At 38.8% G+C, this 22,263-nt stretch overlaps 2 protein-coding genes across 7 annotated transcripts; one reads left to right on the plus strand and one right to left on the minus strand.

Moving 5' to 3' along the window:
• On the plus strand, positions 6,317–11,141 carry LOC18789436. The gene is made up of 7 exons (XM_007224671.2): positions 6,317–6,363; positions 6,486–6,581; positions 6,666–6,795; positions 9,783–9,952; positions 10,045–10,336; positions 10,404–10,570; positions 10,679–11,141. The coding sequence occupies exons 2-7, from the start codon at positions 6,554–6,556 to the stop codon at positions 10,849–10,851; spliced, it is 960 nt and encodes a 319-aa protein (XP_007224733.1). The 5' UTR covers positions 6,317–6,363; positions 6,486–6,553; the 3' UTR covers positions 10,852–11,141.
• LOC18788264 (MATH domain and coiled-coil domain-containing protein At2g05420) lies at positions 12,490–16,690 on the minus strand. Of its 6 annotated transcripts, XR_002272796.1 has the most exons (12): positions 16,455–16,690; positions 16,178–16,307; positions 15,897–16,066; positions 15,502–15,790; positions 15,198–15,364; positions 14,852–15,016; positions 14,183–14,293; positions 13,927–14,038; positions 13,619–13,748; positions 13,374–13,527; positions 12,970–13,283; positions 12,490–12,751 (listed from the first exon to the last, which is right to left on the minus strand). XR_002272796.1 is itself a non-coding variant. In XM_007222911.2 (6 exons), the coding sequence occupies exons 1-6, from the start codon at positions 16,480–16,482 to the stop codon at positions 14,862–14,864; spliced, it is 939 nt and encodes a 312-aa protein (XP_007222973.1). In that variant the 5' UTR covers positions 16,483–16,689; the 3' UTR covers positions 14,545–14,861. The 6 variants fall into 6 exon arrangements, 1 of the variants encoding a protein (XP_007222973.1); XR_002272794.1 differs by having other exon boundaries at positions 12,490–13,283; positions 14,183–14,289; XR_002272797.1 differs by having other exon boundaries at positions 12,490–13,283; positions 13,409–13,527.

The following is a 22,263-nucleotide window of genomic DNA, read 5'->3' on the forward strand; positions in this document are numbered from 1 at the left end:
ACTCTGCGAATCGTAGATCAATTGAACGCCAAGCATAAGAGTCTGAGATGTAAACAAGTGGCCTAATATATATTTCTTTTTAATTTTCTTCTCAATCCTGATTTGTCTTTTCTTTTTTTCTCTCTTTTTGTGTGCTTGCAGCCAGTTATACCTGGTTCAATGCCTTGACTCCGGCTTGGGGTAGGCAGACTTTCATTAAATTGGGCACTTTCAAAATGTCAGACCAGGTTTATTTGGTGAATAATGCTCGGGGTCGAGGCATAGGTCACTGTCCATGGAATTGCTAAAACATTAGAACTAGCTAAAGCTTAAAATGCTAGATCTGGAGATTGGAAGATGAAGAAGATGTGGGTTGTAAATTATGGTATTGTCATGAGGGACTTTGTTGTAAATTAAGTGGGTTGTACTAAAAATTAGTAAAATACGTAGGTGCTCAAGACTTGTACAAAAGAATGATTGTAATAAAAATTAAGAAGCTTTGGTTTATAGTAATTATTAGGGGTGAGTACAATCCGGTTCAGTCCGATTATTTTCGGTTCCAATCCAGCTTCAAATTTGCATGCAATTCTGATTCCATATCTGCAAAATCTGAATCCAGATCTACAAGATTTGAACCCAGATATACAAGATCTGAACCCAGATATACAAGATGAACCCATATCTATACAAGATCTTAACAAGAACATAACCCATCTCCAAAAACTTAACCCATATCTGTACAGAAAACGAAGGAAAAAAAAAAAAAAAAAACAGAAACAGAAAACACAGAGTTGCAAATAGAGAGGGAGAGAAACATAAAACAAACAAAGAAAAAAAATTGAGTAATAGAAAAACAGAGAAAGAGAGGAAGAAAGAATCAGTGAGAAAGAAGAGAGGAAAGAAAGAATAAGGGAGAGAGAAGAAAAAAGAAAAGAAAGAAGAAAGGAGAGGAAAGAAAGGGAGAGAGAGAAATCGGAGAAAAGAGGAGAGAGAGAGAGAGAGAATGAGTGAAGTGAGGGTGAAGTGGCGTGTCAGACCAAAAGAAAAGAAAGTGTTGTTGGGTGGGATTAGGAAGGGTTAGGAAACAGCATACATTTCCCAAGAAATCTGGGCAGCATTTGCACCGGGACATTACCAAGTAGAGAGAGAGATGTGCTCTTTCACATTCCTGCCCTTGTTTCCATTTGGATACAAAACCAGTTTCCTGCAGCAAAGCAACAATTAAGATGAAGGATTATGAGAAAAGACCGAGATGTAAGAAGTTTGTCTAGGAAGGTGTAGAAAATATATTTCCTTGTATTTAACAGATTACACGAAGTCCTTATTTATACTAGTACAGGATATCTACTTAAGGTAGGAAAGATTAATTGCTAGGAGGAGATTGTGAAGTTGACTTCCGTGTAGGCTAGGAAAAGAAAGCTGTGTTAACACCCCCCGCAAACTGGGCGTCCCAGGATGCACAAGTTTGGAAGACATATGCTGATAGCGTGGTTTGTGAAGGGCTTTGGTGAACAGGTCCGCAGGTTGGTCGACAGAAGGAACAAAGCAAACTGGATGACTTCCAAGAGCCACCTTTTCATAGACAAAGTGATAGTCTAACTCAATGTGATGTGTGCGGGCATGGAAAACTGGATTGGCAGCCATGTACATGGTGCTGAGATTGTCACAAAAGAGTTGGATAGGGAACCGAAGACGCACACCCAATTCATGAAGAAGAGAGCATAGCCAAGTGGTTTCGGTACAAGCATGAGAGAGTGCACGATATTCTGACTCTGTACTAGAGCGCGAGACTGTGAGATGCTTCTTGGAACATCATGAGATGAGATTAGTTCCAAGAGTAATCATATATCCAATGGTCGACCGACGAGAATTGGGGCACCCAGCCCAATCCGCATCAGAGTAGGCGGAGAGCCGAGCGGCGGCAGTTTGAGGAGTGAAGGTGAGGCCGAGATCAATAGTGCCCTTGATGTACCTAAGTATCCGTTTGGAGGCAATAAGGTGAGAGGTACGAGGAGCACTCATGAACTGAGCAATAGTGTTGACTGCAAAAGATATGTCAGGGTGAGTAAGAGTGAGATACTATAAACTGCCAACAAGCTCGCGATACTCCATTGGGTTGGAGATGAGAGCACCATCAGAGACAGAGAGGAGAACCTTGGCAGCCAATGGAGTAGATGCGAGTTTGGAGTTGAGAAGATTGGCTTTCTGTAAAATATCATGTGCATATTTGAGTTGATTGATGTGAAGAGTACCATCTTTATGAAGAACTTGTAAACCCAAGAAATAGCTGAGTAGACCAAGGTCTTTGATGTCAAAGTGGCCACCTAAAAGAGAGATGAATTGTTGGAGGTGAGTGGAATCACTGCCAATTACCACGATGTCATCAACATATAGAAGGAGAAATACGGTATGGGACGCCTGTTGAAAAATAAATAATGAAGTGTTAGCTTGGCTCCATGTAAAGCCCATAGAGAGAAGGAAAGTATTGAAGCGATGGAACCAAGCACGAGGTGCTTGTTTGAGGCCATAGAGTGCTTTGTGAATCTTGCAAACATAAGAAGGACGAGTGGGATCAATAAAACCAGGGGGTTGAGCCATGTAGACATCTTCTTGAAGAAATGCATTTTTGACGTCAAGTTGACAAAGGGACCAACCACGAGAAACTGCAAGACTAAGAACAGTGCGAATGGTGGCAGGCTTGACAACAGGACTAAAGGTTTCAGCATAGTCTATGCCCAGACGTTGATGAAAACCCTTGGCAACTAGACGAGCTTTGTAGCATTCAATGGAGCCGTCAGAGTGACGCTGAATTTGAAAACCCCACTTGCAGCCAACCAAGTTCTGAGACGGAGAGGAAGGAACCAAAGACCATGTATGATTTTTGAGGAGTGCATTGATCTCTTCAGTCATAGCGTCACGCCATTCAGTATGCTTAGTGGCTTGTGAAAAACAAGTAGGTTCAGTATGCTCAACAACAGTTAATAAGGCACGGGGAAGAGGATATTTGACAGTGTCGTTAGTACGAAGCTTGGGCTTTTGAATGCCATCCTAAAGGCGGGTGCGCATGTGTGGAACAGGGGCAGGAGATTACAGAGCTGCTGGAACTTGGGGTTTTTGAGCTACTGTAACCAGGGGGTTCGGAGCTGCTGGAACTAAGGAGGTCAGAGCTACTGGAACAAGGGGGTTCGGAGCTACTGAAACTGAGGCAGACGCAAGCGGAGAAAGCTATATGCGAGGGTGTCGGGAATAAGTTTAGAGCAAGGGCTAGGATAAAGCAGAAGAAGTGTCGTTGAGTGGACCCGAGGGTGCGGCGGGGTCATGGCTTGAGACTGCAACAGCTGGAAAGGTGCGCACCAGGGAGGTGCCGTGAGGTTGCGAGTCTGAGTCTGAGTTTGTGGCAGGAGTAATTGATATGGGCACAGGTGTAGAGGAGGGCAGAATTGGGTGGAATTCAATATCCACATACTCTGAAGAAGATGATACCTGCAAATGCTTAAATGGAAAATGCATTTCGTTAAATAAAACATGACGAGACGTGTAAACACGATCCGTGGAGGGATGTAAACAACAGTAACCTTTATGGTGATAACTGTATCCAAGGAAAACACATTCAATGGTGCGATTGGTGAGTTTATTTTCAGTATATGGTCCAAGGTAAGGGAAACAAAAACACCCAAACACTCGGAGATGAGAGTAGGAAGGAGGATGTTGGAAGAGACGATTGTATGGAGTGTCCCATTGAAGATTAGGAGTAGGTAGGAGGTTTATGAGATGGACATCAATGAGGGCAGCTTCAACCCAGAGATTGTGGGGAGTGTGAGAAGTGGTAAGGAGGGTACGGATCATGGTGGCAATATGTCTGTGTTTACGTTCAGCTAGGCCATTTTGTTGGAGAGTGTGGGGACATGAGAAACGTTGATGGATGCCTAGTTGACTGCAAAGATCAGAGAAAGCTTTATTAACATATTCAGTGTCATTGTCACTTTGAAGGATTTGTACAGTGGTGTGAAATTGATTTTTAACCATGGCAAGAAAGGTTTGAAAGTGAGAAAAGACCTCATTTTTACGATGCATAGGATGGATCCAGGAGTAACGAGAAAATTCATCTGTAAACAAGACATAATAGCGATAACCTGTGACAGAAATGACAGGGGACATCCATACATCAGTGTGAATTAAATAAAAGGGAGATGGGGCAAAGGTTTTATTACTAAGAAATGACAGTTTGGTGGATTTGCTAAGTGCACAATCCTTACAAAAAGCATTTGAAACTTTAAAGCCTAGAGACGACTCTAAATGAGATAGCACAAATGGGATGGATGGCCAAGGCGACGATGCCAAGTAGGAGAGTGCATGGTGGTAAGGGCACGGGGGACTGTGGATGAGTGAGAGGAAAGGGAAAGTGGGTAAAGACCATCTTTAGAAGGGTCCTAAAAGAGTAATGAACCAGTACGTAAGTCATAGATTTAATAAAAGTTAGGAGTAAAGACAAAGAAAACTAAATTATCACGAGTAAAATGGGCAACAGAAAGAAGATTAGTACGAAGAGATAGAAGACAAAAAACATTTTGAAGAGAAAATTTGTGAGAACCTAAAGGAAGAGGAAGAAAGCCAGTATGAGAGATAGAGAGAGAATCTCAATTACCAAGAAATACAGAATTATTACTTGATATGGTTGTTGATTTTGGAGATTAGAAGGACTACCAGTCATGTGATGAGTGACACTTGTGTCAGGGTACCAAGTAGAGTTAGGTGGCTGTATAAATTGAGCCCCAGCAAAAGAAGGAAAGGATTATGGGCCACTGTAGCGATGGGGACATGTTGAAGTAGTATGTTGATTAGTATTGCAGGTGGTGCATCAAGCAGGTCCCAAGACACCAGGAGCTGAGTTGGGTCAGGAAGAGTATTTGCTAGAAGCGGCAGATTGGGCCCAAGGAGGTTGAAAGGAAGGCCAGTTGCTTTGAGATCCAGAACTTGGAGAAAAATGAGGCAACAGTTGATTAGGCCATTGGGGCTACTGGAAGCCATTCCACGGGTTGCTCTAGGAAGATGAGAAGTTGCGCTAGCCACCATGGCCGCGACCGTGCCAGCCATCACTGCCACCACGCATGTTGCTGGAAGAGCCGCCACCACACGATGAGAAGGGAAGGAAGTATGACCGGTGGTGTAAGGAGAGGATTAGGTGACCATTAGTGCTGTGTTTTGATCAAGAGAGATTCGGGGACCTGTGCGTCAAATGCTAACAAATGAGCACGAAGATCAGCAAAGTCAGGAAGCGGAGGAAAATTGAGAATTGTAGCGACGAGCATTTTGTAATCAGGTCCTAAACCCCGAAGCACAGCAGTGACAAGTTCTTTTGGGGAGACAGGTTCATTGATGGCAGCCAGTGAATCGGCAAGGGACTTAGCATGACGAAGGTAAGCATCAATGGGTTGAGAGCCTTTTTACAAATCTATGAGTTGAAAACGAAGAGCAGATTCACTGGCCATACTGGATTGAGAGAAGTGGCGTTGGAGACACTCCCAGAGATCCCGGGCAGAGGTGCAACCGACAGTGAGAGAGAGAATGGACTTAGAGAGTGTACTGGTGATGTAGCTAACAATGAGTTGGTCTTGTTGGTACCAATGAGCATGGGCGGGATTGGTTTGGGTAAGAGTGGTGGTGGTGGTGGTGGTGATGGTTATGGGTGTTTCGGTGGTAGAGGTGGAGGTGTGGGAAGAAGGTTGTTTATGAGTGCCATCGATGAATTTCCAGAGGTCATGACCAACTAAAAAGGGTTTGAGTTGGCGGAGCCAAAGAACATAGTTGGAGTCAGTAAGCTTGATACAATGAGAAGATTTGGGGCTTGGGAGGGAGATGGTGGATTCAGACGAAGCCATGAGGTGGACCTAAAGGAGAAGAGGATCGAATAAGGGAGAGGGAGAAAACCCTAGGTTAGGCTAATACCATGTACAAAATATATTTCCTTGTATTTAATAGATTACACAAAGTCCCTATTTATACTAGTACATGAAATCTACTTAAGGTAGGAAATAATATAGACATGAATACAATCCGATTTACAGCAAGAAAGGCTAATTGCTAGGAGGAGATTGTGAAGTAGACTTCCCTGTAGGCTAGGAAAAGAAAGCTGCGTTAACAGAAGGAGAGAACAAATTCTAACAAGATAAGTATCAAGGAGAGCGTACTTTTATTAAAGGGAAAGTAATTCCAGAGCTAACTTGGATGCCATGAAAACATTCTCTAAGTTGAGTTGCTGATCGCATAGGTCAAGACCCTTATAAATATGGAGTTTAAACGCAAAATAAAAACACAAAACCTCTACACATTTCAAACATATATGTTCAAAGATTACGCAGATTTCAAGCACACTTAAAACAAAGGGTAAGATTAACTCGAAAATATCGCGCAAACATCCTTTTTGGCACTATTGTTTCTACAATCTACACACATATGAAGCTATATTATATATTGAGTTGTGGTTTTCCCTCCCTTGTTTCAATTAGTCAATAGTCTTCTCCAAGCAAAGGGTCGCTGTTTATCCTCAGAAAATTTGTTGGTCAATTTTATTGCCATGACTACCCTTATATTTGACCAAGATGGTAAGCCACCTTCTCTGTCTCTCTATATTTTGTGTTTTTACTCTAAACGCTACGTGATAGAAATTTTATGATTTTTTTTTCCAGGTCTTTCGAGATCACTTTCAAATTCACCACCAACTCATTACACTCTAACAATAGAGTCATTTTCGATGCTAACTGAAAATTCAGTGGATACATATGAGTCTGGGGAGTTTGATGCTGGAGGATACAAATGGTAAATCGTGTTTTCTTAATTATTTTCTTCCTTTTCACTTTTTGTGTGGATATATGATATATAATATATAATATACCTTGGATATACATAAAGCTTCCATTAAGCTTATTTTGAGGAATTCCTCTTGTGGGTTCACTGCATTCACTACTATAAAAAACACTCTGCGCAACGAAATAAGTTTGTTGCGCAAAGTACAATTTCGTCGCACAAAACCTAAGCAACGAAATTTTGGTCTCGCGCATGATCCGTCACACAAATCTTGTGAAGATAGGGTTTGCGCGACGAAACCTAATCTTCGTCGCGCAGAGCTTTGCGCGACGAACATTAACGTCGTGCAGATCGACCTTGCGCGACGAATACTAACGTTGCGCAAATATTTGCCCAACAAAATATTTCAAATATTTTAATTTTTGTGTTTTAAATTTTTTTAATTAAAATAAACTAATTTAATAGTTTGCGCTACGAAATATTTTGTCGTGCAAGGTTTTTGACTTTTTGTTTTATTATTTCTCTTATATTAATTTATTCAAATTTTTACTTTTTAAATTTAATTTAATTGTATGATTTTTTTTAATTACTTTAATTTAAATTGACATATTTAAAATAAAATTACATATGAAAAATAGTGATCAAATTATCCAATATATATATACAGTCCCGATCTCTTGGACCACAGGAGTCCAAGAGATTTGTGGTCACTCACCGTTGGATGTAAATTCAACGGTTCACTCAATCTTGAACTCCTTTTAATAATATTCAAAATGTACACATAAATTAATAAAGTACAATAATAAAATCCTAATACAAGCCTATTGTGGTGGTAGTGGCGGATGATATGTTTCGATAGCGTCCTAATCCTCAACTTTAGCCGTCAAAGTCTCGACGATTCCCTACCCAAAAAAAAATGTGGTCAAATAACAAAAAAATTGGCATAATCTCCCTAAAATTGTTATACCACAACTCCAACCCAAACTCCAATCCTCACCCTATACTCAACCCCAAACCCCACACAAACTCAAAACTAACTCCAAAAACACATATTAATGAGAAAAAAATTTAAAATTTGGAGAGAATATACCTTTTGGCAAGATTGAGAGTGAGTGAGAATAAGAGGGAGAAGTGAGTGTGAGAGAATTAGAGAAGATAGTGAGAGAGAGATGAGAGAGTGAGTGAGAGTGAGAGATAGTGAAAGGAGACATGAGAGAGTGAGTGTGAGTGAGAGATAGTGAAGAGAGAGATGAGAGATTAAGTGAGAGGAATGAGTGTGAGAGAAAGGGTCGGATTTGGGGAGAGGGAAAGAGAGATGAGAGGTAAGAGTAGAGAAAGACATTGAGAAAATGGTGGGGGAGTTATTTTAGTTTTAAAAACCGTATCACTTTGCGCGACGAAATATTGGTCATGCAAAGTCTTAAAAAAAATTTATAAAATAAAATAAAATTCCCGTGTCCCATTTTTGGTGCCCGCCCAAATTTTTAGAGTTTTACGCGAGGAGTTGTTGGTCGCTCAAAGTTTTGCGCAAACCAAAAATTCCCGCGTCCCTTTTTTGGTACCCGCCAAATTTTTAGAGTTTTGCGCAACGAATTGTTGGTCGGAGAGACGAAAAATTGATTCGTAGCGCAATATTTATAAAATAATTTTATTTTACCATTTAAGATATAAATAAGGTTAAGGCAACCAAATGTGTTTTTGTCGTGCAAATAAAATAATAAAAAATAAAGAAATAATTTAGTTTAACAATATAAAATATAAAAATAAGTAACTAAGGGTTAGGCGACGAAATATTTACATTCGTTGAGCAAAGTTTTCAAAAAATAATAAAAACATATGAAAAAACTATATCTTAAAATTTATAATGTATAATTAAATACAAAAATTAATTGGTTTGCCCGACTCATGTTTACATCATGACGTCATGGTATTGGTTTTTGCACAACGACCCCATTTTTATATTTTAAAAAAAATATATATATTATTATTATAAAGTTTACTGAAAATGTGACTATACTCCCTTCAAATTCATTTTTTTTAAAAACATAAAACCCACAATAATATATTTTTCTAACAAAAACCCAATCCTAACTACATAAATATATATACTATATTCAATTTCTTAAGTGTTATACGTACAAAATAAATAAATTTAAAGCTACTTAATAAATAAATCAATAAATAATATATATACACACACACCATTCAACGATCCAACCGTCAAATTTGTTTATATATACTTTCGAGATCGTATACCTCAAAAATTGCAAAAAACAAACATTCAGAGATATAGTAATGGGACAAAACTTTTCGACGGTTATAAATAAAAAATCTCTATTTAACGGTTATTTTAACTCCGATTTTGATTATTTTTTACAACTACGCTCCTTGACCCTATATGAATACAATGATTGAATTTGATCTTCAATTTAAAATATTTACACTAGTGGATACCACAAAATCTTATGTTATATTTATCGAAAGTATAAATAAACTCTTAATTGTTAGTGAATATATTATTTTAATGGCATACGCATTCTACAAAACTAGTTTCAACGATCTAACCGTGAAACTCGTTTGTTTATACATTCGAGATCATATACGCCAAAAATCGGAAAAAATAAACATTCAGATATCAAGTAATGTGACAAAACTTTTCAACGGTTATAAACGAAAACAAAATCTCATTTGAATCCAAAGAGTGCTAGCGTTTGGACTTTGCTTCACCCCTTTTCTTTAATTTTTCTGTTGTAACCATAGTGCCAGTGTAGTTTGGATTGGTCACCAATGCCAGAGGGGGTGAAAAGTGGGAGGGAGGAGGTTGAGGAGAACGTGTAGTAAATTGTTTTTGAAAGGAGACGTGTTTTAATCTAAAATACAATAAAACTTCTAACTCAAATTTAATGACATGACGTGTCCAACCTGGCTGCCACATTAAAAACAAAATTATGGCAAGAGTAGCATTATTGTTTTTTTTTTTTAATGTTTGTTCACTGCAGGAAACTGGTGGTGTACCCAAATGGAAACACGAAGAAGAATGTAGAAGACCACATCTCTGTCTACTTAAAAATGGCAGAAGCAAATTCACTTCAGAGTGGTTGGGAAGTATCTGTTGATTTTAGATTGTTTTTGCTTGATCAGAATAAGGGAATCTACTTGGTTCTTCAGGGTATATATTCATTATACATATCTTCTATCTCTTTAATTGGAGTTATGCATCCTTGCATTTTTCATGATCTCTTGATTTTTCTTGCTTATCAGATGCTAATATGAACAAGATGTGCTTGCACGGGGCGATGCTCCAAGTGGGTTTTGATAGAGTAATCCCTCTGAAAGCATTTTCTGTTGCTTCCAATGGCTATCTCATTGATGATACTTGTGTTTTTGGAGCCGAGGTCTTCGTTTGCAAAGAAAGAAGAGCGGGCAAGGCAGAGTGTCTGTCAAGAATCAAAAAGGCTTTTATGAACAAGCATTGTTGGAAGATTGAGAGTTTTTCAACGTTCAAATCCCAACGCTTGCAATCTGAACTATTCACTGCAGGAGGGCAGAAATGGTGGGTATCTCTGATGATATTATTAATTAAACCTTGTTAATTATTCATCTAATTAAACTTGTTGCAGGAAGATAGAGCTCTATCCCAAGGGAGATGACCATGGAGAGAATACTCATGTTTCTGTTTACTTAAGATTAGCTAATCCAGAAAAGCTATCTCCTGTCTCCCAATTACTTATAGAGTATACTCTGCGCATCGTAAATCAATTGGACGGGAAGGATAAGAGTCGGAAATGTAAAACATGTGGCCAAATATATATTTCTTCTTTTACTTTTGTTTTTTTTCCTCTTTCTTTTTAATTTTCTTCTCAATCCTGACTAGTCTTTTTTTGTGTGCTTGCAGCGAATCATACATGGTTCAGTGCCTCGAGTCCGTCTTGGGGTTGGCCTTGTTTCATTAAATGGGACAGTTTCAAAATGTTAGACAACGGTTATTTGGTGAAGAATACTTGCTTGGTCGAGGCCGAGGTCACTGTCCATGGAATTGCTAAAGCATTAGAGCCAACTGACGATTAAAATACACCTGGTATGAAAGATCTGGAGATTGGAAGATGAAGAAGATGTGGGGCAATTGGAGGAAGAACGCAAACCCGAAGATTGGAAAAGGTATTGTAATGAGGGACTTTGTTGTGAATTATGTAGGTTGTACTGCAAATTAGTAAAATACGTAGATACTCAAGACTTGTACAAAAGAATGACTGCAATAAAAATAATTTAATTTAATTTAAAATTTTTTTTTTAATAAAAGAAGTTTGCATTTTGTTATTGAATAAAAAAAAAAGGGTTAATTGATGATTTGCCCCTGATTTTGTAGGTAACTTTCAATTTACCTATTTACATTTTTTTTTAAAGAAAATTAAGGACCCCAATTAACTTTTATTGTCAATATCCCCCACCGTCAATTTTTCTGTTTGTCCTTGCCATTATTTGCCTAAACAATAGCTTTTGTGTTTTCCAGCACATTCAGACCTAGGATTGGTCCAGTATTTGGAATAGATAAATGAGGAGGATTCAGATCGAGATCTCCTATGCCACTGGTATGGCCTTGATACCAAGTTGACGTTCTCACAGGCATTCCAAAGACTGTGAGATCAGGTTGGTCCCCTTCGGACTGCCTTTCTCTCATATTGGGGAAGCTATTATGCGAACGCAATCTTCCTCTAGGCTCTGGATAGCCTTGGTGTTATTATCCAACTTCTCTAACATTTTGACCATTAGTTGTTCCATTAGAGTCAGTTCAAGCTGCATTGCTTGAACATCTTTATCTTCAATTTCCACAGCGGCAGCATTGCTTTTATGAGGAGGATCCATCCCATATAGATTTTCCTGCGAGTTTTATTGACCATACAAGTGATCCCATTAGGCGTGCCAAAAATATATTCGTCATGTTTTGAACATTGTGATGCCCCTGGCCACTAGTAGACTGTACTTTAGCAACTAGCGGTTACTTGTTGGTGAAGGAAGTGAAATGAGAGAGATCCGAGCCCTGAAGTGGGCTCAAAAGCTGCTCTCTGGTGAATTGCGATAGGCATGCCACTACTAGTGATACTGCTAGAAAAAGGGGGTAGAGTGGTGATAATGTTGTGAATGTATTGCATTCATGTGATCTTAACCTCTAACCAAAGCCACTGTTCTCTAAAGAGGGGAATCTGGCTTTAGATAGGTTCTTTTCTATACCTCAATGAAGAGGACTTCAATATTTCACTTGTTATGGAATAAAAACAGGATGAATGATGATTTTAGACTGTCATTGGACAGAAAGTAAAATAACATATCTTGAATGAGAAGTGTCCGATGGACACAGTACAATTGTTGGAAAGTAAATATACAAGTCCAAAGGGACTGCAATGAACTTAAATAAAGTAAAGAAATGTCCAAATAAAGCCAAGAAAAGCCTTATCGGACAGAAACAAACCTTATTTGACAAAACTGCAATCTACTTGAGACAATGCAGTAAGTATGGTCGCACGGCGATACTCTTTAAATATAATATAATTAAATAGTATGGCCGCGCGGCTGTACTGTTTAATTATATTATATTTAAACAGTATAGCCGTGCGGCTATACTATTTATTGAAAAACAATTGAAAACTGAAGTATAGCCGCTCGGCGATTCTTTAATCATGCAAGTAATAAATAATGTTACCAAGAAGGTTGGAAGCAATGCTTTCATTCATATTCACACAAGCCAAGAACAGAATTTTAGCACTATGTGCAACAACATTACACCTGCCTGCCTGAATTAAACATATGATAGAATTAAGCAGACTTGCAGTGTTTCAGAAGTTCCGTGGATGGTAACCTCTGCTTCCACTATGCAAGAATCCTTCACAGAGAAACCCCTGCCTGCCTGATTGAAAAGGTCCAGTTTAATGAAATTTGAAGGATCCCAACAATAGATTAATGTATCTGGACCCTGTTTTGCAGCTCCATTGAAAAGTGTGTTAAAAATTTAACACAGAAATTGGACTCAAATCAAATACCAAACAGGCCCTAAGAGGCCTTTACATTTATAAGAAAGATGATTGGCAAGCTTTTGATCTACAAGGCGCAGAGAATACTCTCTGAATATTCTGTAGCCAGGAGGAAGTGCTTTTCGATCTGACGATGCCTAGGAAAGAGAAAGATGCTTACCCTTGCCCTTGCCCTTGCCATGTCCCTTGGGAGAGAGGCTTATGATCCTGCAACAACCAACACGTGAAGAAAAAGAAACTTTTCAATTTCTTATATTTGGAAGCAAGAGGACATAACGGGATTATTGATCGTTGATATACACTTTCCTTTGCCTATAATTCTTCCTTCAGAAGCAAAGACCTCAGCTCCAAACACACAGGTGTCATCAATGAGATATCCGTTGGAAGCATCCGCAAATGATTCTAGCGGGATAAATTGATCGAAATCCGAACAAGGCATCTTCCCATGAAAACACTCTACTTTTTTATTGGCATCTAATTGAAGCAACATGAAAGTTTAAAAGGATCAGCAAATGACCAATGTGTTTGAAAAATATGAAACTATGAAAAGAAGTAGTTGGCTACCTGCTGGATGAGAATCAGACTGAAGTAGATAATACCTTCAAGAACCAAGTACGTGCCGTTATTTTGATAAAGCAAAACAATCTGAAAAAGGTAGAGAGAGATGTGGTCCACCACATTCTTCTTCAAGTTTCCATTTGGATAAAACCTCAGTTTCCTGTGCGCAATCATATCATATAGTAGTCTTATACCATCACAAGATATGCACTGTGAAAATAAAGATAAGATGAAGATTGAACATAATTTACCATTTGTGTCCTCCTGCTTCGAATTCCCCTGACTCAATACTATCCACATAATTTTTGTTCAGTGATGAAAATGACTGTATTTTCATATTGTAATGAGTTTGTAGTGATTGTGAAAATGACCTCAAAATCCCTGAAACCAAATAATACAGCAACACAAGAAGGCACATAGAGATAGAAGCATTAGGGTGCTGAAGTCTTAATGCATATATTCCTTTAGTCTATAATTGTAGAATTTCCTTTGTGTAAGGTTTACACTAAGACACGGTCACACAGCACGGAATGTTGTTGAGACAGAGAAATTATCTTACCATCTTGGTCGATGTTAAGAGTAGCCATGGCAGTAAAGTTGACCAACGAACTATTTTTTAGGATAAACAGCAATATATACTTCGCTTCAAGAAGGCTGCCCTTGTTGACAAACTGAAACAAAGGAAGGAATTAGCTTGATGCACATTAAACAAGGTATTTCTACATTCATTGGTTGTGCAATCAATCTCTTCGTTTTCCAATTTTATTAAGCCAAAGGAAATAATGTCATATGGAAATAGAAATATTTTTGCTCACCACTTTAACCCAAGTTGTATGCTCACCATCCTTCTTAATACTTGACATATGTCCATAAGCATAACCTCTTCTGCATCAATTTCCAAGAGAAGAAAACGGCGGCCCATCTGACTATTTCAGACGAGGATCATTACATCCGAGAATTCTCCTACTTCATTAGGTTTAATTATCTTGCTTATAGCCAACACAATGTAGTAAGTCGTTGAACCATATTGATCTTATAACTTGGTTTGGCATATATGTAGAACAATGTGAAGTGAGCACACATGATATGGCTACATGGAGTTAAGTATGAACAGGCAGTGACTTGCATCTTACATGTCTTTTCTTCATACATTACCAAATATAATTGAGAGAATTTTGTCACTTTGCAAGAGAAAAAAACCAATATAACCTTAAACTTCAAAACAGTTGAATACATGTCTTGACTTCAATACAATGGTAGTGTCGTAAAAAAACGTACATAAACCTGAAAAAGGACACATGAGGATCCATTGTAACTTCACCACCACCAGGTTCTCTTATAAAGAAACCTCTCCAAACTATACATGCCAAACCTACCACTCTAACTTTTTTTTTTTTTTTGGTCAAGACCACTCTAACTTTAGCTCTAGGAAAATTCAAGAACATGTTTTGAACACAAAATATTACATTACTACCTCAACTTACTCTAAGCTGATTAAAGAGCTTTAGAAATTCCGTGTACAGTGACCTCTGCCTCCAATAAGCAAGTATCCTTCTTCAAAAAACCACTTCCTGCCCGACGGAAAAGGTCCAGCTTAATGAGACGTTGCCAACCCTGAGCCAGACGCGAGGCACTGAACCAGTTATACCCTACAAGCAGAAAACAAAAATCATTCTCAGTTGATGCTGCAGCTTCAGCCAAAATTTATTTGGGCCATGTTTCGTGGTTGCATGGAGAAGTGTACTGAAAAGAAAGATTTCCAAAACAGAGCAAAATCTAAGGAACATAAAATAAACCCTCATGGGCCTGTGGCAGGCCATTAGACTTTACCTTTAACGAAAACATGCTTAGTGTGCTTTTGATCTACAATGCGCACACAATACGCTGCAAATATTCCAGAGCCAGGAGGTAGGGTTTTAGGATTAGACAATTTCAAGTCAAGAGAAAGATGACTACCCTTTCCAAGGCCATATCCCTTGGGATAGATAAGTATCTTCCTGCCGCAATCAAAACATGAAGAATAAGAACAATTTCAGATTACCTGCAGTTTAAAAGTTTGATCTTGAAGATCAATTTATTATTTTGAACCAAATTCTAAATAAGTTCAACAGGAAGTGTTACTGATCAGAGATACCATTTGTAGTCACCAGCTTTAAATGCTACTGAGTAATATCCAGATTTTAACTCTGAAAACTTCTCAATCTTCCAAGCATGCTGGTACATGACAGGATTCTTGATCATTGATAGGCAATCTTCTCTAACTATTCTGCTTTTTTCAGAAACAAAGACCTCAGCTCCAAACACACAGGTGTCATCAATGAGATAACCATTGGAAGGATCCACAAATGATTCCAGAGGGATAAATTGATCGAAACCCGAATAAAGCATCTTCCCATGAAAACACTTTACTTTTTTATTGGCATCTAATTGAAGCAACATGAAAGTTAAAAGGATCAGCAAATGAGCAATGCATTTGAAAAATAATACCCATCTGCTGGATCAGAATTAGAGTGAAGCTAGATAATATACCTTCAAGTACCAAGTAGGTGCCTTTTATCTGATCGAGCAAAAACAATCTGAAAAAAGCATTAAGTTCCCAACCATCTTGGAAATAGGCTGATCCAGAGATTACCAGGTAGAAAGAGATGTGGTCCACCACATTCTTCTTCAAGTAACCATTTGGATAGAGCCTCAATTTCCTGTGAGCAATCATAATAGTCTCATACATGTAGCAATAATAACAAATTTTAATCACAAAGTTACACAACAACATGTTTGTTTAATCAGCGGATATGAGAATAAGGATTTACCATTTGTATCCTCCAGCTTTGAAATCCCCTGACTCAATACTAGCCACATTATTTTTGTACAGGAATGAAAAAGACTGTATTTTCATAGTGTAATGAGTTGGTGGTGATTGTGAAAATGACCTCAAAATCCCTGAAGCCAAATAATGAAGGACAACAAAAACAAAACAAAACAACCATTAGTGTGCTGAAATCTTAATGCATCCTCAGTCTATAATTGTAAAATTTCCTTTCAGTAGTGTTTAAACTAACACCCATAGGGGCAGAAAAAACATCTTACCATCTTGGATGATGTTAAGAGTACCCATGGCAGCAAAAGTTTACCAACGAAGTATTTTTGAGGATGAACAGTACTTTGCTTCAAGAAGACCGCCGTTGTTGGCAAACCGAAGCAGCGGAAGGGAAGTTGTACAATTAATGGAGACTCCTAACCACAACCCAGGCAAATTTTAGGGAAGAATCTATGTTTTGTTTTTCTCTGTTAGGATCTGCTTAGCTCATGAACGACCTTGTATTTACTAATTTGGGCTATAGTGGGGGTAGCTGTTTTTTTTTTTCCCCAGCCCAATATAATCCACCCAGCCCACCCAAAGTCAACCCGTCTTCATGAAGAATCAATTATAATTCATGTCTTGTTCTTTTTCATTAAAATATAGTTATTAAAAAAAGTCTCTTCCATTCCTATGCCATACCGTGATCAATTGAAAATAGGGATTTGCAACTAGTGCTTATCTGTTTATGAGTTATGAATTATTACATAGGATTTGTAATTGATTTTGGTGTTCTTATTTGTATGAATTATATTAATTAGGATTTTGATGCATTTCGAGGAGTAATTAATGCACATTATGTCTTTTTGATTAGGTGTGGTTTTTTTTTTTTTTTTGGGTTATCAATGAAATTCACTCATATTGTTGAGTTTTCTATTTTCTTAGTAGGTATGTACGTAAGGTAAATTTAGTCCCCCCAATTTGAAATCCTGAATTCGCCCCTAGTTTGGTTGTTATTTTAAGAATGTCATCTCATTTAAAATATATTCAACGGTTAAAAAACATGTCACATAATTTTGAATAAAACATGAAAAATCTGCCACTAATGGGTGTCGTCCCTTTTTTCAGATCAGTTTTTCTTGCTCATCCCAATTCTCATGTGTTTGGGACAATATGAATCACACCCAAAAGATTAAGGAATGCAATTGGAATTACCAGATATTTGAGGGGGGGGGAAAAGGGAAACATGACATGACAATAATTGAGAGAATTTGGTCACTTTGGAAGAGACGAAACTAATACTTCAAAATACAGTTCAATACATGTCTTCACTTCTCGAACCAAAAAAAAAATTGTCTTGAGTTCGATTTGTAGAAAACGTAAACTAACATAAAACCAGAAAAAGGAAAAATGAGGACACCTGAGACCATTGTAACTTCACCCAACTATGCCAAACGTACCACTCTCTCTCTCTCCCTCTCTCTCTCTCTCTCTCTCTCTCTCTCTCTCTCTCTCTCTCTCTCTCTCTCTAGCTCTAGGAAAATTCAGAACTTGTTTTGAACACAAAATATGACATTACTGTTGTGCGGAAGCGTCAACCAACTGCGAGTGAAAAATAACAACAGGCAGGAGAAAAATAGAACAAAATAATCAATCAACAAGAACAACACCAAGATTTATACTGGTTCGGCAATTGCCTACATCCAGTTTGGAGACGACGGAGTATTCCACTATAATCAATGAGAGAACACAATAGTGTTTAACCACTCAGAAAACCCAAGCCCCAAATATACCCAAGCTCACACACTCAAGAATATAAAGAGGATACAAATTGAGTACAATTTAGAGAGGGAAAAATAACCAACAATAGCAACAAAAGCTTAGTTGCCCAAACTATTATTTTTCTCTCTCCCAACTTCTCTCTTCTCTCATCAACTCTCGGTGCTTTCCGCTCTACATTTTTTCCAAATGCATGTTCCCTTTTATAAGCCAAACATTTGCTCTTCAACCACCCAACGGCAAAAGCAAAACACACAAGTCAAAAGGTAAAAGTAAGCCATCAATGCCATTTGCTCTTCAACCACCCAACGGCAAAAGCAAAACACACAAGTCAAAAGGTAAAAGTAAGCCATCAATGCTAGCCATTAATTTGTCTCCAATTTGTCTGCTAGCCGAAAGCACCGCAAGATGTCTGCCAGCCGAAAGCAGTTTTGCTTTTGACTAATTTTTTGAGCCAATCATCAACAATCTCCACCTTGGCTCAAAACCTCGAAGCAACACTCTCAATGGTCGTCTCCCAATCCCCCATGGGGCAATCAACAAACTTTACAAATGCCAATTAAGTCTAAGCAATGCTTAAACTTGAGCAACGAAACTGGCTTTGTCAACATATCCGCAGGATTCTCAGCGGTCCCAATCTTCTGAAGAAGAATATTTCCCTCGTCAATAATCTCACGAACAAAATGGAACCTCACGTCAATGTGTTTTGTACGTGCATGATGAACTTGATTCTTTGCTAAATAAATAGCACTCTGACTGTCACAATGAACATCCACATGGTCCTGTTCAATCCCCAAGTCATCAAGCAATCCTTGAAGCCAGATGGCTTCCTTTATAGCTTCTGTTACCGCCATGTATTCAGCCTCCGTAGTCGACAGAGCAACTGTAGATTGCAGAATCGACCTCCAACTCACTGGACCTCCAGCAATAGTGAATACAAAACCTGTAGTGGACCTACGCTTGTCCAAATCACCTGCGTAATCAGAATCCACATATCCAACAACACATTGACCAGTAACTTTATCATGCTGAAATAATAAACCAACATCCACAGTACCCAGAATATACCCTAGAATCCATTTCACAGCTTGCCAATGCTCTTTTCCTGGATTATGCATATATCTACTGACAATACTAACAGCTTGTGAAATATCAGGCCTCGTACACACCATAGCATACATCAAACTACCAACAGCACTTGCATATGGAATTTGAGCCATGTAATGACTCTCTTCACCAGTTTTAGGAGACATAGAAGCACTAAGTTTGAAATGAGGGGCAAGAGGTGTACTAACCGGTTTTGAATTTTCATTCATCCCGAAACGTTGTAGTACCTTCTTCAAATACTGCTTTTGACACAGACTAATCTTGCCCTTCGCTCTATCTCTTTCAATTTCCATACCCAGTATCTTCCGAGCTTCTCCTAAGTCCTTCATCTCAAATTCATTACTCAGTTGAGTCTTCAACCTTTCAATCTCCACTTTGCTTTTACATGCTATAAATATATCATCAACATATAAAAGCAGATAGATGAAGGTTCCATCTTGTAGCTTGCGAAAGTATACACAATGGTCATAATGACTTCTTGTGTACTTCTGCCCGATCATAAACCGATCAAATCGCTTATACCATTGTCTTGGAGACTGCTTCAAGCCGTACAATGATTTTTGCAATTTGCAAACCCAATTTTCTTTTCCAGCAACCTTAAAACCTTCTGGCTGAGACATATAAATTTCTTCCTCCAAATCACCATGTAAGAATGCAGTCTTGACATCAAGTTGAGCCAACTCAAGGTTAAACTGCGCAACCAAAGCCAACAGAATACGAATAGAGGAATGTTTTACTACAGGAGAAAATACCTCATTGTAGTCAATGCCTTCCTTCTGAGCATAGCCTTTAGCTACCAATCTGGCTTTGAATCTTACATTGTCTTTTCCCAAAGATTCCATCTTTTTGGCATAAACCCATTTGCAACCAATTGCTTTCTTCCCCTTTGGTAACTGAACCAGCTTCCAAGTCTCATTTTTATGAAGAGACTTCATCTCCTCATCCATAGATTTCTTCCACTCCAAGCTCTCTGAACTTCTGACAGCTTCTTTGTAGGCGGATGGAATATCATCTTCAATAATGGGAAGTGCATATGCCACAATATCAGTAAACCGAGCAGGCTTTCGAATTTCCCTCCTCGATCTTCTGGTTGCAATAGAATCTTGTTGCTGTGGAGGCTCTTGGGTAGGTGCCTCCTCTTCATCATCGTTGTCCTCATCATCAGAATCAACTGTAGGACTAGTGTCTGTAGTATCAGACCTTACTGGAACAACTGGAGTTTTCAGTAACTCCACCTGCTTTGAACTACTCATGGTCTTTGTCGCTTCAATTTCACCTTCATGCTTGTTCTGATTTACCATAGCAGCCTCATCAAAAGTCACATCTCTGCTTACAACAAATTTCTTCTCATCTGGACACCAAATTCGGTATCGCTTCACGCCAGTGCTAAATCCCATAAATAGAGCTTTCTTTGCTCTTGGATCTAACTTGCTTTCCCTGACATGATAGTAAGCAGGACAACCAAATATGAGTAAATACTTGTAATCAGTACAAGGTTTACCAGACCATACCTCCATGGGCGTTTTGCCCTCATTCGCAGCAGCAGGCAACCGATTAATGAGATGGCTTGCATAAGTAATTGCCTCAGCCCAAAACGCCTTGCCTAAACCAGCATTAGACAACATACACCGAACTTTCTCAAGCAAAGTACGGTTCATGCGTTCTGCCACCCCATTCTGTTGCGGTGTCTCCCTAACCGTGAAGTGCCTCACAATACCCTCATCTTGACAAACTTTCAAGAAGGGATCAGACTTATATTCACCACCATTGTCTGATCTGAGAGTCTTGATCTTTCGACCGCTTTGCGTTTCAATCATCTTTTTCCACTTCAGGAATATCCTCAAGACTTCATCTTTACGCTTCATGGTGTACACCCATATTCTTCTAGAGAAGTCATCAACAAAGGAGACAAAATAATGGCTACCTCCCCAAGATGCATTATTGGAGGGTCCCCAAACATCAGTGTGAACATAATCTAGAATGCCTTTAGTGTGGTGAATAGCAGTGCCAAATTTCACTCTAGTTTGCTTACCCAGCACACAGTGTTCACAGAATTCCAATTTGCATGCCTTTGCACCTTTCAATAAGCCTTGCTTCACCAATCCTTGCAACGCTTTTTCACCAGCATGCCCGAGACGCATATGCCATAACCTTGTGGTGTCTGTGCTATCTGCGTCAGCAACTTCGGTGACAGCTGCTCCACCAATAACTGTACTACCCTGCAAGAAATACAAGTTATTTCGTCTTGTACCTTTCATCACCACCAGTGCCCCATGCACAGCTTTAAGAACTCCACCCTCCATGGTGATCTTGAGACCCTTGGATTCCAAAGCGCCCAATGAGATGAGATTCTTCTTCATATCCGGAACATACCGAACATCACTCAATTCTCTGACTGTTCCATCATGCATCTTCAAACAGATTTTGCCTATCCCTTGTGTTTTGCAGGCATTATTATTGCCCATCAAAACAACTCCACCAACCAGCTCCTCGAAGCTAGAAAACCATTCCCGAATAGGACACATATGATAGGTGCAACCTGAATCCAAAATCCACTCAGTTGAGTGACCATCAGCAGATGAACTAGCCAAAGCAAACTCGAAATCTTCATCTCCAGATTTTGCAACATTTGCTTCAGAACCCGCTTTCTCCTTCTCCTTGTTCTTCAATTTGGGGCAGTCTTTCTTCCAATGACCCTTTTGGCGACAAAAGGCACATTCATCTTTAGCAAGAAACCTCCCTCGTGACTTTGAACGAGATTTTCCCCGCTTCCCAGATTTTCTTTCCTCTGTTCGACCCCTTGCAACAAGTGCCTCGGTTTGTGAATTTTGAGTCTTCTGTTCCTTCTTTCGACACTCATGATTCACCAATGCCGCAGACACCTCATCCAGTTTCACCTCGGATTTTCCATACAACAAAGTAGTTGTCAAATGATCATAATCATCAGGCAATGAATTTAACAAACATAGTGCCTTATCCTCGTCAGGAATTATCACATCAAGATTTGCTAAATCAGCAAGTATTTTATTATAATCATTGAGGTGTTCATGCATAGAAATACCTGAGCGATATTGAAATCGGAAGAGTCGTTTCTTCAAGAAGAGCCGATTTTCTGCGCTCTTGGTCATATACTTCTCCTCCAATTTCATCCATAACTTCTTAGCAGAAGTTTCCTTCATATACGGGTATTTCAACTCCTTATCAAGGAACGAT

The sequence above is a fragment of the Prunus persica genome, chromosome G1 (assembly GCF_000346465.2).
Source record: "Prunus persica cultivar Lovell chromosome G1, Prunus_persica_NCBIv2, whole genome shotgun sequence".
Classification (NCBI taxonomy): Eukaryota; Viridiplantae; Streptophyta; class Magnoliopsida; order Rosales; family Rosaceae; genus Prunus; species Prunus persica.